The 19,656-nt window shown below is 35.8% G+C and overlaps 1 protein-coding gene across 1 annotated transcript; it reads left to right on the top strand.

Annotated features, from left to right (window-relative positions):
- The first annotated feature begins 4,498 nt into the window (after positions 1 to 4,498).
- Positions 4,499 to 13,464, top strand: LOC115209707 (iron-sulfur cluster co-chaperone protein HscB). The gene is made up of 2 exons (XM_029778197.2): positions 4,499 to 5,023; positions 12,894 to 13,464. Exons 1-2 carry the CDS (start codon positions 4,541 to 4,543, stop codon positions 13,269 to 13,271), a joined length of 861 nt encoding a protein of 286 aa, XP_029634057.1. The 5' UTR covers positions 4,499 to 4,540; the 3' UTR covers positions 13,272 to 13,464.
- Positions 13,465 to 19,656: the final 6,192 nt, after the last annotated feature.

Here is a 19,656-nt window from a genome sequence, read left to right as displayed (position 1 = left end):
TTCTCTCTCCGCCCCCTCTCCCTCTATCCTCCCTCCTCCTCTCCCCTCCTCTTCTCCTCTCCTTCCGTCTCCCCCTTCCCTCTCCTCTTCTCCCCTTTCCTTCTCCCCTCTTCTCCCCTTTCTTTCTCCCCCATCCCCTCTCTCCTCTTCCCTCATCTCCTCTCTCTACACTACACCATACGACTTTACACATCACATCATATATACATACGAAATTTCAGTTTGTGGACTACAGTCGCCAAGCAAACCACATTCTCATTTTGCTACATTTAACAGTCCTTCTTTCTCGACCGTGTAGACAGCAACAACGGCCGTCCAAGAATTTGGACCTGGAGATCTCCATTTCCAGCGACTTCGAGGGCCACCTCCCAGTGGTGTCGGGCGTCAATGAAGAGCCCTTGACTACAAGACGACCAAAGTTTTTTTTTTTTATCCAAGGTCTGGGGTTTCCCACCCCTAAGCCCTAGACCATCACCTAATCACCCTTACCCGTCTTGTTGCTTAACAACAACTACAGCAGCAACAGTTTTGCAATCGTGAACCCAGCGTGCTATTTACTCTTGTCGTGTGGTAGCTTATTTACAAAGCCTACCTAACTATTTGTAATAACTACAGAATTGCCCTTTCAATGAGAAAACTTTGTTGTTTCATTTTTAATTCAACACCACAATGGAAAACATTTTATGCGATGAATAAAATTCTGTTTACTGCTCACGAGTGCCTGGGCATTCATCATACGCAGCTTGAAGCCATCTCAACCATCATTATCTCACATCTTTCATTCAATCGTGACAAGTGCTAACCACACCTCGTGAGAAATACATCTGACCCAGAGCATCATTGATACACATATGTTATGCCTTTTATTAGCCGATCTCGCATGCCAAATCCTTTCTTCCCAGAGCTCTAATCCTCTGGGATTCCTTTTTAGAACTGGTGAGATGGATTCTGGATAGTGTGTTTAGGCCAGATTAAGCTGCATGTTGTTACCTATATTAAAAGCAAGTCCATTTTAATTTTTCGAGGAAACCATTTATTTATACATAAACATTACAATGATGACAATAGCTCCTTACACAATGAAACTTCAAATGTTGAAAACATTATATATATATATTTATGTATGTACGTACGTATGTTTCTTCCAATGAGGTTTGATAAAAAGACATTGGAATCTAGGCAATAATTCCCTTAGCAGAGGAAGTAAATTTTCATCCGGATACATACGTGTGTGTGTGTATGTATGTATGTATGTATGTATGATGTATGTATGTATATGTGTGTGTGTGTGTAGGTACGTACGTATGTGTGTATGCGTGTATATATGTATGTATGTATGCGTGTATATATGTACGTATGTATGTGTGTGTGTATGTATGTGTGTGTATGTATGCATGTGTGTGTATGTATGCATGCATGCATGTATGTATGTATGTATGGTTAAAATGTGAGCAGAGAAGGAATTCCAGAGGGCCAGAGAGCATGAGTGTCTGAGTGGAGATTCCATAAACCAGCTCCAAGGAACAAAGACCATTATAGTATCAACAGAACAGTCAGAATGCCACCAGTACACCTGTGGACCAGAGGCTGGAGTGTGTCTGGGTGATTTTATTTTATTCAGTTGGATATCCCGCAGGACGATCCAAATGTGTTGTCCCAATAAAAGCTCCCCACCCCCACGTCAAATCATCCATTCGCCTCTGTCCTGCCTGATTCTATACCTTTATTATAGATCTCGGATCTTTCCGGTTTGAACGGCAGTTTTTTAAATAATTTCTATGTAACTAAAAAATTTTAAACTTCGTATACTGGTAGAATGAGTTTATAAAACATCTTTTTCTCTTGGCTTTCTTGAGAAAATTCTATAGTTTGTAAGATATTTGGTCTTTAATTTCTTGCATTTCGGCAATTTCACCTCAATAGACGTCATTGATTGATTGAAATTGCCAAAATTGAAGAAAATATCTTACAAACTACAGAATTTTCTCAAGAAAGCCAAGAGAAAAAGATATTTTATAAACACATTCTACCAGTATACGAAGTTTAAAAGTGTTTAGTTACATAGAAATTATTTTTAAAAACTGCCGTTCAAACCGAAAAGATCCTAGATCTCTATCTTTTAATTAACTCGTAAACTGAGTTTTATGCTAAATCTATTTCTTTTGGAGACTGTATTCTGGGGAAATTTCAATCTTCCGACTTTCAACTGGAGTGACATAATCGGAACAACCACGAAGAACAGAAATCAAGAGAATTTTTGTCGTTGTTAACCTATCAATAAATTAACATGCATCAAAGGTAACACATTAGATCTAATCCACACGCGCGCACGCACACACACACACACACACACACACACACACACACACACACACGAAAAAAGTAAAAACATTTCGTACTTCAAAAAATTAACTGATGATAATTCTCTGATCATTTTGTGTGTGTGTGTGCGCGTGTTGAGATCATTAAAAATAATTCTATTTCTATTCCTAAGTCGTTAGTGCCGGATTAAATGCTTAGCGGCATTTCGTCCGTCTTCATGCTCTGAGTTCAAATGCCGTCGAGGTTTACTTTGCTTTTCATCTTTTAGGGGTTTTTAGCGAGGTAGAAAAGATGCATGTGGCTAAGGCTTTGGTATTATTATAATCTTCTGGTTTAATAAGATTCATGATAAAGAACATCAAGAAATACAAAGACAAGTTGACTGCCAGTTATCTCGCCGCTAAAAGAAAATATAGCAACTGGTGTACATGGATACTTCTGTTAATTAAAATACATAGGTTCCTTGTGCTTCTTGAAGATGAAGATTTACACGGGAAAACACAAAAACATAATGACAAAAATATCTTCACTGAAATCTCAAAAGCAATTCTTTATTTTTATATATTCCTTTACTACCCACAAGGGGTTAAACACAGAGGGGACAAACAAGGACAGACAAACGGATTAAGTCGTTTACATCGACCCCAGTGCGTAACTGGTACTTAATTTATCGACCCCGGAAGGTTGAAAGGCAAAGTCGACCTTGGTGGAATTTGAACTCAGAACGTAACGGCAGACGATATACGGCTACGCATTTCGCCCGACGTGTTAACGTTTCTGCCAGCTCGCCGCAATCCTTTATTTTTATAGCCATCGGGTAGCTTCAGACAGGATATAATTTTGGCTGTGGTGCGGAAAGGTTTGATTAATTGGTACGCACAGGTATGGTCATGTGACCACTTGCAGAAAAAATTCCTGTAAGAGCCATATTAGGACTATTTAACGTGAAACAGCCGAAATATGGACATAGCATCGCTACAGGGTCAATAAAATAATTACCAGTTGAAAACTGAGGATGATGTAATTGATTAGCTCCCAATCTAACAATTTCAGGCTTTGTGCTTATTGTAGAAAGTAAATGAATTGAGGTCAAAACAGAGAATACGATTGGTTAAAATTCGAAGAATTAAACTACGTAAAAGTTAGAAAATACATTTTTCTCCAAAAAACTAATAGAAATTAATGTTTTCTTTTGACACATTCTACCAGTATACGAAGTTTCAAATTATTTAGTTAAGTAGAAAATTCTGGCCATCTTTTAGAAAAGATCGGAAATCACTTCAAATTTGTACCAGATACTGAAAAACTGCACAAAGGACAACGGAAATTTCATTCGAAATATATTTTTCTACGATGAAAAAAAGAAAAATTTATGAACAACCACATCCCCATATGTGTTCTCTCTCCACGTTTCGTAATTGGGGTTATTTATTTATTTCATATATATTTATTAAAGTTTCCTCTCAAATGTCTAGGTTTCTTCCTATTTTTGGAACAGTTATTACTTCTGTCATCACTATTCTTTTATAATCCACTTGGTGGGCAAGACAAAAACTTAATGCTTTTCTCTTCTTGTTTCCGTTTAAAAATAAACAAATTCCCAGTATTCTAGAATAAACAGGACAGGAAGGTGGGACGTTTGTACCTCTTACAAGGTCGTTAGTAATACAAGTGAAGTGAAATAGCCTCAACCTAGAATCGAACCTATTTCACCGGCTTAGCAAGCAGGAATTTATCGATCGTCCAGAAGTACTTTTCGTGCTTGTAAATATTAAAAATAAATAAAAAAAAATCTGTCATATAACTTCAAGTGATTAGTCCAGTTTTACTTTATTTCAGTAAAATAATATATATCTGGAAATGGTTGACGAGAGAGAGGAATATAATTTACGAAGACATTTGGAATCGTAACTTGTAACTTCTAACGTTATCCAATTATTTAATATATAATTAAATTGACGTAGTTGAACAAGTGTTCACGTGTTTTCACTTTCAAATTCGAAGCTATACAATGATTTATATGTAACTTGTTTTTAAAATAAATTTATAATTAATCTGAACAACCTTATTTAATTATGTGAATTTCAAAATATGATTTTTTAAATAATAATAAATAAAAATTTATTCAATCTTCGTCTCATTCTATTCGCAACGATATTACACGTGCGAAGCACATTTCAAGTTTTAGAAGCAACTCATTACTGACTTTCTTAAAAGAATGTCCGTCCGCACAACTTCCACTGTTCCTACCTTAACTACTATGTTATATAGATATGTTATCCAGTGTCACAGGAAAGCAAGAAGATTCCCAGCTTTGTTATTATTCACAAATAACAACGGAAAGAAATGCTGGTCTTCGTTTGTTAAAAAGTGGAACACATGTGAAGCATTGACATTGCGTGTGTCCCTGGCGACTCCTCCAGCATTAATCGAAACGGGTATAATTCAAAAGAAATTACTCAGCAACCAAACACCCATCAATTACGACACACAATGCTGGAAATGTCATAAAACTAGAAGTCCGAACAAAGATATTTTCTTCTGCTTTTGTGGTGCTATTCTTTCGCCTTCTAAGAACCTCACATATTTTAAATTACTAGGACTCGAGGAAGGTTTTGAAATCGATAGTGACATACTGACACGACGATATAAAGATTTGCAAAGAATCCTTCACCCTGACAAGTTCAGTCAAAAATCAGAGGTATTATTGAGCTTCTTTGAGATTTATTCATTCGTTTGTTTACTTTTGTTGTTGTTACGTAATTCAGAAATGTCTCCATGTGTTAAACACTTCCGAACAGGATGGAAAAATTACTGACGTTGTTTTATAACTAGTATTGTAATTAAATGATCAAAGGGTACTTGTATCGCAGAGTGGTCCCGTACCTGATCAAAGATTATGAACTTTCTCGAGACTGCATTTTTTAATGTTCTGCTGTTTTGATTATCACCCTAAAATAGTAATAAGTTTATGGGCAGTTGCGATCGAGCTCCGGTTCAGAATCTTAGATGTGGACAGCTATTAAATGTTTATTAAGGCATATAGGGCGTTACGATTATCAGAAAATCAAAAAAAAAATGTGTGTAATAGGTGTAAAACAACTTCCTATGAACGAATATGAAAAAAAAAATTCGCGCACGCGAAAGGGGGGTGGGGGAGAGGCCTCGGAAAATTCACATCGGGAAGTTCCGAAAGCGTCTGAGGAGCTGACCCGGGCACCAAAACAAAAAAAAAATAGTGTAATATGTGTAAAACAACTTGCTCTAAACGAATATGACAAAAAAAAAATGCGCTCTTGCGAAAGAGGGGTGGGGGAGAGGCCTCGGAAAGTTTATATCGGGAATTTCCGAAAGCGTCTGAACCGGGCACAAAAACAAAAACAAAAACAGCGTAATAGGTGTAAAACAACTTGCTCTAAACGACTATCATGAAAAAAATGCGCGCTCGCGAAAGGGGGGTGGGGGAGAGGCTTCGGAAATTTCACATCTTCAGTCCACGGCCTTTAAACTAAGAAAAAATAGTGTAATTGGTGTAAAACTACTTGTTCTAAACGAGTATCAAGAACACACACTCACACATGAATCATAAACTCCGTATTTTTGTACATATTTCGCAAAAAAAATAAATAAATAAAGAGAAGAAATTCTGGAAAAAGTGAAGAAATGTTGGATCTCATTCCTTGGTTAAAGCTATTTTAAACATTAAATTTATGCTTTTCTTTGAAATAGTTCAGATATATGCAATTCTTCTCACTTATTAAGATGCATTTATCAGAAAAAAAGAGACAGAAAAAATTATTATTTTGTGTCAATCCTTCCCTAATTATCCTTTATTAATTAGTTTTGGCGTGTATTTTTTTCCCAAATTTATTTTTTCACCTTTACAACACTGTTTAGTAAAGCAATTAATTATCTTTATAATTTGCATATTTGACTTATTAATCAAAATTCTCTAGATGTAATATATACTAAGTAATGCATCCTTCATTTATGTGTTCCGTTCTGTATTATGCATGCGTGACTGTTTGTATGTAAGTGTGTTTAACTGTGCACATGAATGTGAATATTAAAGAACATATTTATTTACTACTAGCAGTATCGCCCGCTGCTCGGGTTTGTAAGGGAAATAACTATAAAGCATTTTTAGAGAGTTATAGCCAAAAATGGAAAAAAAAATGATGGTAAATTTTTTTTAGTTAAAAAGGTCGAGTTGCGTCCCCTAGACAGTCTGTGGTTTGTGTTTCTGATTCTCGACCCCATGTCGAATTTATCGATTTTTTTCAGAACTGGGGAAACTTTTCTAAATTTTCGCTGCGTTAGTTTTGAATTATGACATTGGGCTATGTGTTGTTCAAGTTTCATCAGAATCGGTTGAAAGCCGTGGTCAGGGTGAGGGTACACCTAACAGACCACAGAAACCACACACAGACAAACTGCCGTTTATATATAGAGAGATGATTGTTATTTTCAGAACAAATAAATCTTTTGGCTGTTATGTTATTGATGTTATTATTATTGCTAGTTAAAGGGTGGTGACTTGGCTGAATATTTTGAGTCTTGTAGTATTTAGTTGTGTTAGTCAATATTCTGAGTTCAAATCCAACTCATTTCTTTATCATCATTATCGATGGACCACTCAAAGAGGTATGTATACATTATCATTTTCGTAACATAATTTCTGTAGTATTTCAAGATGTTTCTGACGTATTTTGATTCACATGACGGAGATCCAACATTTCTTCACTTTTTCCAGAATTTCTTCTCTTTATTTTTTTTTTTGCGAAATATGATTTTATGATTCATGTGTGAGTGTGTGTTCTTGATACTCGTTTAGAACAAGTAGTTTTACACCAATTACACTATTTTTTCTTAGTTTAAAGGCCGTGGACTGAAGATGTGAAATTTCCGAAGCCTCTCCCCCACCCCCCTTTCGCGAGCGCGCATTTTTTTCATGATAGTCGTTTAGAGCAAGTTGTTTTACACCTATTACGCTGTTTTTGTTTTTGTTTTTGTGCCCGGTTCAGACGCTTTCGGAAATTCCCGATATAAACTTTCCGAGGCCTCTCCCCCCCCCCTTTCGCGTGCGCGAATTTTTTTTTTCATATTCGTTCATAGGAAGTTGTTTTACACCTATTACACACATTTTTTTTTGATTTTCTGATAATCGTAACGCCCTATATTAACCCAGGTGGTGTAGATGACGATTATATCGAATTTGTTGAGAAAATGTTTTCCGATGAGTTTCGGAAAATTCACATGAGTCGGATTTGTTTTCTCATAACTCTCAGGAAAAAGGGTATTTTTTAATGAAATTTTCTTCGCCTTGGAATTTTATGTGCAAAATAAAATTGGGCTCACCTGGCGCACAGTCAACCCTACCCGACCTTTCCGATTTTTTTAAAACCAGATTCCCGTGTTTTCGATGATACAGCGGGGTTGGTTTTGTGGGTGGTGAGTGAGCGCCAGGTCACGTACTGACATCACATTTTTTTTTTTTTCAGAAATGTCTAGTTTCATTTTGTAGGTATATCTGATGTGTGTCTGTCTGTATGTGTGCGAAACACGCACCAATACTGTCGATCGGTGGTGGGAGACAGACAGGCATACACACACACATTATATATATATCTCTCTCTATATAAACGGCAGTTTGTCTGTGCGTTTTCTGTGTGTCTGTTTTCTCGTACCCTCACTCTGACCACGGCTTTCAACCGATTCTGATGAAACTTGACACACACATAGCCCAATGTCATAATTCAAAACTAACGCAGCGAAAATTTTGAAAAGTTCCCCCAGTTCTGAAAAAATCGATAAATTCGACATGGGGTCGAGATTAGAAACCCAAACCACAGACCGTCTAGGGGACGCAACTCCACCTTTTTTAACTTTCAAAAAAAATTACCATCATTTTTTTCCATTTTTTGCTATTTTTTCGCTATAACTCTCTAAAAATGCTTTATAGTTATTTCCCTTACAAACCTGAGCAACGCCGGGCGATACTGCTAGTATACATATAAATCGTTTTTAGAAATACATAAATCCGGAGAAGCACACTGTAAGTAGAGTAGTCTATATTTTTTTCTTGGTGAAGGCCAGTTTATGGGGTTACTGTACGTTTTCCTTCCATAAAAGGTTTAACTATATAGCGTATCGTCAAACTCCAAGACCTGTTTGGCCTATGACCTCTTTAACCCCATAAACCGGCCTTCACCAGGAAATATATATATATATGTATGTACACATACACGACGGGCTTCTTTCGTTTTCCATCTACCCATTCCACCCAAATTCTGGGGCTACAGTATAAGACTGAACCCAGAACTATGTAGTCGGGAAACAAACTTCTTATTACCCAGCCGCATCAATATTTTTTAAAGATATATAAAAAGGGATCAGCTGAACTAGTTCCAGTTCCATGTTGGGATTTTATCAATAACTGAATATTCTCCTTAACTGTCCGCAGACATTGCTTTTAACCTCTACCCAGTTACTACAACACTATTATTGTTTTGTATATGTGTGTGTGTGTGTGTAAAAACAAGGTATTTATATCTATTTATTACATATAATGTTGGCTAAAATCTATAACTATATTCTGTAGTTGTAGTGAAATGGTACACCTCTTCCAATGTGACAAAGTCACTATAAAGTCAGTTGGTTTAGTAGTGGTAGAGTTGTTTTATGAGTTGGAGTTAGTATCAGTTACGTGATATATACTAGTTCGAGTTACTGTCAAGGTAGACGTTTCAAGTCTCTGTCTTGTGGAGCTAACAGCAATAGCATGATAGACGAGTCAAAGATAATAAGACACGGAATACCGCCACAACATAATAGTGGTGATAAGAATATTACAGTGCTGACAATAACATACAAGTGGACGAGGATTCACATTATAACAGTCATATAGAAAAGCATTGTAATAAAGTATTGATAACTCATCAGTAATTTATTAATCAAACTAACCACTGAGAAATTGTGATATGCAGATTGCCTTTCCATTTGACCTAGCAATGTTATGTTGGTGCTACTTTGGCGTATGATCTGCAAGGGAGATAACTTTAGATTGCTTTTAAAATCATTTTGTACAAACTTAGCATTGTAAATGTGTTTTTTCAAAATTCTTACTATTTTAATAAGAAAACCATATAATGATTAAAATTAATGCATAGATCACTCACCAAAGTAAATTTGCTTATGTAGATCACATGGAAAGTAGCACTAACACAAGGTAAACTAAAAAGTAACCTAAATTGTAGATCACCTTTCTTTGTCTTAAGAAATGATGTGAATTTAGTGTTGGTTCTTTGTAAAAATGCAACTGCCTTCATCTCATCACTGGTCACATCGTAAAAATGTTTAGCCAACATCTTATGGGCTTTTAGAAATTGAAAAGTAAGCTAAAAAGTAACCTAAAGTAATCTTCCTTGTAGATCACATGCCAAAGTAGCACCGAAAATTTTAATACAGTATATTACAGTTTACATTTAGTTGGTATTTGTAAAAATTGTACAGACTCAGACTTCACAGCCCTTGAAAAGACACCTCATCTACAATACATTGTCCCTAATTGCTATTGTATGAGGTGGAGGAGATAAATAATGCAGTACCAGGCAAAATGTTCTTGTGAGATCACATTAGTCCTGGATTACCAGTAAGGAAAATAAGCACATTCTTGGGGCACTATAAAGCTTTATATCTTTTCTTTTCTTTTTTTTTTTACCATGTTGCAAACTGTGTAGCTGCACCAAGCCCTTCCAAAGAGGGATTCTCACAATAAACAAAAACCAACACAGAAATTGGAATCTGATAATTTTCACAGTAACATCAATAGTTCACTCTGCCATGGGTCAGTGACAATTGCTTGACTGTCACTGTGATAATCTGTAATGTGCAATGTGAATTTGCTTAGGCAAAACTATCACAAGTAACTTCTGTCTTTGGTTTCCTCCTCCTTATCATCATCATTTAACGTTTGTTTTCCATGCTGGCAGGGGTTGGACAGTTCAACAAAATCTAACTAGGTGCAAGGATGTATGAAGCTCCCGTGTCATCTTTGGCTTGAGTGCTTATTTTTCATGCCACTGACGTTGGTAATATTCTTGGCCTCTTGTCAAATCACGGCAACATGGTTAGTACCAGCTCAGTACTGTGCACAACTTGATCCAGCAAAAAAAATTAAGCAAAGTTAGTGAAATGGCTGCAGATATGAAAATGGATTCCAATAGGCACGGGAGTGGCTGTGTGGTAAGTAGCTTGCTTACCAACCACATGGTTCCGGGTTCAGTCCCACTGCGTGGCACCTTGGGCAAGTGTCTTCTACTATAGCCTCGGGCTGACCAAAGCCTTGTGAGTGGATTTGGTTGACGGAAACTGAAAGAAGCCCGTCATATTTATGTATATATGTGTGTGTGTTTGCCCCCCCCCCAACATCGCTTGACAACCGGTGTGTTTACGTCCCCGTAACTTAGCGGTTCGGCAAAGGAGACCGATAGAATAAGTACTGGGCTTACAAAGAATAAGTCGTGGGGTCAATTTGCTCAACTAAAGGCGGTGCTCCAGCATGGCCACAGTCACGTGACTGAAACAAGCAAAAGAGTATGGTTGTGTGATTAAGAAGTTCATTTTGTAACTTTGTAGTTCCTGGTTCATCCCCACTGTGAGATTCTTCTTTTGCAATAGCAACGTTGGTTGATCAATACCTTGTTATTGAAGTTTGGATAGGTAGAAACTATACATTTATTTTCTGGAGTAGTGTCTCTAGGACTATATTACTCTAATTCCCAAAATGACTTTAAGTACCAGTTGAGTATTGCATTGATTTTTAAAAACAAAACTCAGTAGCCGACCATTTCGTTGTGCGCGAAATGGTTTGATTTATATTAACGTAATTTTGTATTATTGTGAGCTGTTACTTTTAAACTGCTATCAATGAATATAAGGGAGACAAGTCTTGCCTATTGTAGATGGACAGCGACTATGACAAAGTCGACCTCGGTGGAATTTGAACTCTGAACACAAAGACGAACGTAACACCTATTTCTTTACTACCCACAAGGGGCTAAACAAAGAAGGGACAAACAGATTTAGTCGATTATATCGACCCAGTGCGTAACTGGTACTTATTTAATCGACCATGAAAGGCAAAGTCGACCTTGGCGGAATTTGAACTCAGAACGTAATGGAAGACGAAATACCTATTTCTTTACTACCCACAAGGAGCTAAAGACAGAGGGGACAAACAAGGACAGAGAAACGGATTAAGTCGATTATATCGACCCCAGTGCGTAACTGGTACTCATTTAATCGACCCTGAAAGGATGAAAGGCAAAGTCAACCTTGGCTGAATTTAAACTCAGAACGTAACGACAGACGAAATATCTATTTCTTTACTACGCACAAGGTGCTAAAGACAGAGGAGACAAACAAGGACAGAGAAACGGATTAAGTCGATTATATCGACCCCAGTGCGTAACTAGTACTTATTTAATCGACCCCAAAAGGATGAAAGGCAAAGTCGACCCCGGCGGAATTTGAACTCAGAACGTAGCGGCAGACAAAATACCGCTAAGCATTTCGCCCGGCACGCTAACGTTTCTGCCAGCTCGCTGCCCTAACACCGTTAAACATTTTTCTCTGCGTGCTAACGATTCTACCAGCGTGCGGCCTTAACTTGGTAAATTATAAATAAATATTTAGGTGTGAAGTATATTAGACAGGAAACAGAAAATGAAAGTTTTGGTGAAATGAAGTTTCAAAAATAACTCCTTTCTATCATATATTTTGTCAGATTCCTTATATAACCTATTTATCTGAGCTGAAACAGTAATCCACGTTGTAGCGGTTCGGCAAAAGAGACCGATAGAATAAGTACTGGGCTTACAAAGAATAAGTCCCGGGGTCGATTTGCTCGACTAAAGGCGGTGCTCCAGCATGGCCGCAGTCAAATGACTGAAACAAGTAAAAGAGTAAAAGAGTAACTGTTTGGCAAGTGTTGGTACATCATTTTTGACTTGTCAGAAGACCTGTTCCTTTTCTGTCTCAAATTGGTGTTTATAATTATAAACAGGAATCGTCATTGCCAAAACGATACAGCAAGCTAAGTATTTGATATAAACTTATTTATGAATGATGTGAATATACTGCATCCTTCAAAACTTCTATGCTTCCTGAGATACGCCAACACTACACCTGATTTTCTCCCCTCCATACACACGCAAGCATGTATCTGACTCATACACTGTTCACTTTCCAGACATTTGTACATTACTGCACATACTTTATATGCACTTTTGACAAGTTGTGGTGCACCTGAGCACTGTATACAATAATTTCATTATTATTTTCATAATAAACTTTATCCTTTGTGTGGTTAAGTATTACTGCCTGGCCTTGCTGGCCTTTGGTAGAATCCTTTCTGTAAGCATTAGAATGTTGTCCCTGATCAACCTGGAATTGCAATTTCTGTCTTCTTTCCCAACTATTAATCCTGGAACCCCTTAAAAAAAACATAAAATACTGCCTCTCCCTCTCTCGTTTTAACTAATATTAATGTCTGTGTTATTCTCTTTCAGATGGAAAGAACATTTTCAGCTGAACAGTCTTCCCTGGTCAATCTTGCATATACCACTTTGCTCAAGCCATTATCTCGTGGTCAGTATTTGTTGGACATAAATGGGTGTTCTCTAGATGAAACCACACAATGTGATGACTTTGATTTCTTATCCAATATCATGAGAACCAATGAAGATTTGGAGAATGTAATTAATGTTGAAGAACTTCGGATTATCGAAGACCTTAATATACGGAATTTGAACCAGTGCTATGAGATTTTATCTGAAGCATTCCGTCAAAAGGACTTAGTTGGTGCCAAAGAGGTTCTGATGAAGTTGAAATATTTCGTAAACATAGATGATAAAATTAAAGAAATGGAACTGTATGAAAGCTTATGATGAACAGCTTCAAATAGAATTTCTCTTTCAAAAAATGTTACATAGTCTTCACAGGAACATCCATAATTTCAGTTACCACTTCAAGATGTTTATTCAGAATAGTGCTGTTTTGAAAGCTAACTTACCTTCTCATTGTAGGAGATATATAAAGTGGTGTTCCAATAATCATGTAATCTATCATTCTAAATATTACTCTTTCAATTTGGGATACATATATATATATATATATATATATAATATATATATATATATCTATATAATATATAAAGCCTTGTGAGTGGATTTGGCAGATGGAAACTGAAAGAAGCCCATCATATATATATATATAATATATATATATATATATATATATATATGTGTGTGTGTGTGTGTATTTGTGTGTCTGTGTTTGCCCCCCCCCCACCATCGCTTGACAACCGGTGTTAGTGTGTTTACATCCCTGTAACCTAGTGGTTTGGCAAAAGACACTGATGAAATAAATACTAGGCTTACAAAGAATAAGTCCTGGGGTTGAATTGTTCAACTAAAGGTGGTGTTCCAGCATGGACGCAGTCAAATGACTGAAACGAGTAAAAGAATAATATATATATATATATATACACACACACTTACATAAGTATGTACTTAGTATTGATTTAATTAAAAATTTTATAATAATTATTGATCATTTAGTAATTTAATACATGGAGCATACATGTAATCACATGTATACATATATGAAATCTGTGTACTTTTATTATCTGTATATAATTGAAACATTAAATATATAACATAGATGTAAATCACATGTAATTCGTATATGTATATAACGAACATGCTTGTAATCCCTCTCCATGTGTTTTCTCCTTGAACACTTTTTTTCTAATATATAATATAATATATCTAATCTATATATATGTTAGCCTGTAAAATAATTTTTAACTTGCTAGCTTTAAAAATTGCAATTAATTAAATTTACCAACTTATATGTAATATTCCATAGTTTATGAATAGTTCTCTTGTTCCATCACTATTCTTGTTCAATTTTGCATCCTTCTATTTTACAAAACAAGGAAGAGTACAATATGGAGAGACTTGACTGCAATTAGGGAAACCTTGTATATCTTTCTTCATATACTTATACTATATCAGTTGAGTCAATTACTTCTGAATAATAGATATTTTTTTCAAGTGATTCGCTTCTACTGTTACTCTTATATTTCAAATAGCTGATCAATTTTCAAAAAGTAGTTTACCGTGCATGCTCACTGGGGGTTTATCTTAGGTTTCTTCTTCTATATTCTGTTCAGTTTCCATATGGGACAGTCCACAATGTAAGAGATGCTGTACACTCGCCATTGATCAGTCTGCTTTTACTATTGTCCATGACAAAGTCAGCAGCTTCACTGTCTCTAGCATCTTGCTAGACCATTATCAGGTCGTGATAGTTGTCTTTTAAAAAACTCCTCCAATACACTACAACTCTGTAGCTTTATTTGAGCAATTCAAAAGAGTAACCAGTTATATGACTGAGGTATTCAACCTGTTTTACCTACTTAGAGTAAGGGTGTTGCTAGAAATAGCTAGCAAATTTTAGTCTTCTCAAAGTTTGTCTAATGATCTTTTTCAGCTTAAATTGCTATCAGCTGAGAAATCTGCAAACTTGCAATTTATCATTTTTTTTTTCTTTGTTGTATTTTACTTCTATACCTGACTGAACAATTTTAAACTAAGTAAAATTTATACACAACTACCCATGTTAGTTCACCATGAAATTTGATTACTAATTATCAGTTGGCTAATTGAATGAAAATTATTTATTTTAGGCTAACTTATCACAGTTGAACACACACTGGTTAATTATTCAGTTTATCATGATGTATCAATGATACTTGAACATATTATGTATAGTGTTGTATCAAAGATCAATGTAGGATTATAGCTTCAGGTAGTTTACTTTTCTTGCCTTGATATATTTCCATTAATCCAGATATATTTTAATTGCACTTTTATCTCCACTCTGCTTCTTTGTTTGTAATTTGATGGCAAACTTCGTTTTAAAATATTTTATTTTCATATATTCAGTTTATTATGAGAACTTCTAAGAACCTGACTCTATGTAGATGTTTTACTGTATGGAGTTTGTATATTAATTGCAAAATGATCAAATGTAATATATTCTGTAAATCTAGGTCTATGGAAGCTGAAATGAAACTAGTCAAGTACACTATTAAATATATTGTATTACCATGGATGAAAGGTGGAATACAAGTATGAGAGAGCAATTGGTCATTTAAAAACATCATCTCAGATTAAGTCATTGTTTAGTGTCCGGTCATCCCCAATTGAGGTGGTCTCTGATTAGACATATTTCAGCAGTGATATTCTTGTCTGCGGTATAACTAGAACTACATTATCCAATGTTTTCCATATTTAAGATGAAATCGTATGATTTAGGTATGTCAAGCAACCATGTAGAGTTGTTTTTTTTTTGTATTTTTAGTAGCTCATTCAAGTGGAGTGTATAAAAGTATTGATGTGTGTAGTACTATGTATTAAGAGTGGAAGGCACCACTGGCAGAAGAAAAACGACTAAGCAAGTTGTAAGGCAAAATGGTTAAGTTAGATATGAGGAATTTGGGTCTCGTAAATAAAATGACATGGAACTGAGATTAATTTGCAATATGTTCTGTTATAGATCTGGCCAGCCCATCGATGTTAAGAGGATGATTAGAATAATAATACTATAATACACAACATCCAAAAATATAATAGTTAAACTACATTTATCACAATAGTAAGAAACTAACCAACTTCTCAAATTGTCTTAAGTGGATCTCATCCTGCAGGTTTATGGTTGTTTTTCACAGTACATCATATATTAAACAAAGTATTAGAAATGGATGATTTAAATGAACTACAAAAAACAATTATGGAAAGATACAGTGTGCAGACACGAATGGACAGGCTCTGATTATGTGGTGCATGCAAAGGAAAGGCTGCATGTGAAAAACACTTTTTGAGTATGATGCAAATCTGTAACTAAATCACAAAGAATATATGGGCCCTTTCTTGCCCACTTTGAGATCTGAATTATTCATGGACACTTTCAGGACAGATTATACACTGTACCTGAGTGAGATAGGGAGGGGGTGAGAGACAAGGAAGATTATCAGAATTGTGGAGAGACCTGATCTAACCTTGTAGGTTGTGAATTTTCTTTAAAATGTCTTTGTTTATATATTCATTTAATTATTTTGTGTAGTTAAAGAAATATTAACATGCTTCTTTACCCCTCTACTTGTTTTTATATAACTTTTGCTTTGTTCGTCCCAATGGTTTTGTAATACTTAGCGTAAATTTTATTGTATGCATGATTGAGCCTTAGCAACTCAACTGCAAAATTATTATCAGAGCAGTAAAGAAGCATTGGATCGGCAGAATAAAATACCTTGCTGTATTTGTTCTAATTCCTTGTGTTCTGAGTTTCAATTTACCTTTTATGTTTCCAAGTTTTCATGAAATGAAGGACCAATCAAGTCTTGCAGTCAATACAAGAATCAAAATTATTTACAACACTTGGTTTCCTAAGCAGTTATCTGTTTAAGTACAAGTTCAAACATTGCCTAACTTTGGTGTTTGCCTGAAGAACTGAGAAATAAAGAAATGGTTTCTCAGAAACAGTTGCAGTTTTGTTACTTGGAGGGGGGGGGGCAAAAGGGCTTTGACAGAGCTAGCTGATTGGGGGATTGACTAAATAATTAATCAAGAAACCAGTTTGTTAATTGGTTAAATGGTTAACCAAATTACTAATAAAATGAACTACAAAAAACAATTATGGAAAGGTACAGTGTAGAGACATGAGGGGACAGGCTCTGATTATGTGGAGCATGTAAAGGAAAGGCTGCATGTGAAACAGAACCAGTGTGTGTTTTTTTATTGGCATAACAACCCTTCCAAAATACAATGAAACACCTAATTGAATAAGAAAGTTCAATAATTACAATCTCTCTGTAGAGTGTAGGATTTAATTTTTGAGGCCATTGCTTTTTACTCAAAAGTGAAAAAGAGTGAGAAGAGTGATGTTGTTCTTGAGTTGTAGGAAAGTGCAAGGGAAGAAACTGAAATGGACAGAGAGGCTGGAAGTCTGAAATCCAATAAGTGAGTGCTAAGATTTGCCAAGCCAAAACAGAAATAATCAGTGCCTTAAACAAGACAAAAAGTAAAGGTGAGAGGAGGAACAGTAAGTAGAAGAAACTGGAGACAGAGTCACCACACCATTGAAAGAGCATAACATCCACCGAATGTTCTGGATTTTGAATGAACAAATTAAATATTCAGTTATCAATAACAAGCTCTCTCTCTCTCTCTCTTTTTTTTTTTGAAGGTGACTTTCATTGTATTGTTTCTGACAGTTCTCATCACCACACCTATGTGGTTCTTCCCAGCTTGAAGTTTTTGTTTCAGTTTTTTTTGCTTCTAAATGGATGAATGGAAAACCAGTCTAGATTAAATCTTAAAATAACATAGTTTTTTTTTCTTTATTTCCATCCAGAATTTTAAAGTAAGTCAAACAAAACTCTTTTATCTTTGTTCCATTCCCATGCAAACTTTTTCTTTGAATCAGTGTTTGAGACTTGCTTCTACAGTCCCAATCTCTCTTAAACCTGCACTAAACATCAACTCCATTTTCTTGTGGTATACAGTGTAGAACGGGGAGGAAAAAAGTATGAGTACAATTTATTCAGACTGTCACATATAATTTATTACTGCATGTCCGGGTTGAAGCATGGAATACATGGAACAATAGGTTTTATCATGGTGACTTCAGGATGGCTTGAGAAAAATAGTCTAGTGCTACCTTGCTCTCTACTCCAGTGTTATGGCAAACAATCTGACCCAGGCACCCATGTTAACAAAATACTTGTCAGTTAGCTTCTACTACATTTTGGTTGCAAATGATATAATCTTCTCTTGAACTTATGTACCTTTGGGTAGACTGAATCAATGAAAGTTGTTTTGTCCATAGATAGTGATTAATGGTAAGATGCAAGTCACTGACTCCTTAACTTGAACGGCTGCTGGCACTTTATTATTTATCCTGATTTCTGTTTTGATATCTAGTTTTTCACCACCACCACCTAGTAGAACTTTCCTATTAGATTAGGTGTTTCTGATTTATGTATCTGGCAGTCTGATCAAGGGCGTATAATGCTAAGATGGTTCTGCCACCTGGTTCTTGGATATCATTTGCAGAGTTCCCCTGGCTGCAAGTATTTTGGACCAGAATAATTCCCTCCTCTGAATTAGCCATTATATATATATAATAGAAACAGGTTTCAAAGAAAAAAGATTACACGTGGTATAAATAGGGAAAAGTAAAAAGAAACAAAGAAAATGTGCCCTAGGTATAAAAATAATGACTTTTTAAAAATAAAAACAAAGATATATACGTGCAAATGATTTGAAGTGAAATTAAGAAGTATAAAAATTATTATCATGAGTTAATATACAAAGTCATAATGGTTTCATCATTGCTGTATGACTTTCTGTATTGACTTATGATAATGATTTTTATACTTCTTAATTCCACTTCAAATCATTTATAGCCCACTTATGTGTACCTTTCCTTCATTGGCCACTAAACTCTGCTTCCAAAGACCTGTTGAGGCAAGTGAAATTGAAATCAAAATCAAATTTGATGAGAGCACTGCATGACTGGCATCCGTGCTAGCGGAGTGCTAAGAGTACCATCCGAGTGTGATCGTTGCCAGGGCTGCTGACTGGCTCCTGTGCTGGTGGCATGTAAAAAGCACCATTCGAGCATGATCGTTACCAGCGTCGCCTTACTGGCATGTGAAAAACAATATTTGAGCGAGGTCGTTGCCAGTGTTGTGGACTGGCTCCTGTGAAGGTGGCACGTAAAAAACACCATTTGAGCATAGCCATTGCCAGTACCGCCTGAATGGCTCTCGTGACAGCAGCCACTACACTCTCCTAGTGATTGGTATTAGGAAGAGCATCCAGATGTAGAAACTCTCCCAGATCAGATTGGAGCCTGGTGCAGCCATTTGGCTTGCCACTCCTCAGTCAAATCGTCTAACCCATGCCAGCATGGAAAGTGGACGTTAAACGATGATGATGTATATATCTTTGTTTTTATATAAAAAAAGCCATTATTTTTATACCTAGTGTGCATTTTCTTCGTTTCTTTATACTTTTCCTCTCTCTCTCTCTCTCTCTCTATATATATATATATATAGATAGATAGATATAGATATCTATCAGTAACTAAATATCTTTAAAATGATGTATTGGCTCTTAAATTTTTGTAAATGAATGGAGCCATACATCAAGCTGCCCTCCTGTGATCTGTAGACTCAATTTCTTTTGATTATTTTGATAG

Source organism: Octopus sinensis, linkage group LG3 (assembly GCF_006345805.1).
Source record: "Octopus sinensis linkage group LG3, ASM634580v1, whole genome shotgun sequence".
Classification (NCBI taxonomy): domain Eukaryota; kingdom Metazoa; phylum Mollusca; class Cephalopoda; order Octopoda; family Octopodidae; genus Octopus; species Octopus sinensis.
This window is presented reverse-complemented; position numbering and strand designations above follow the sequence as displayed.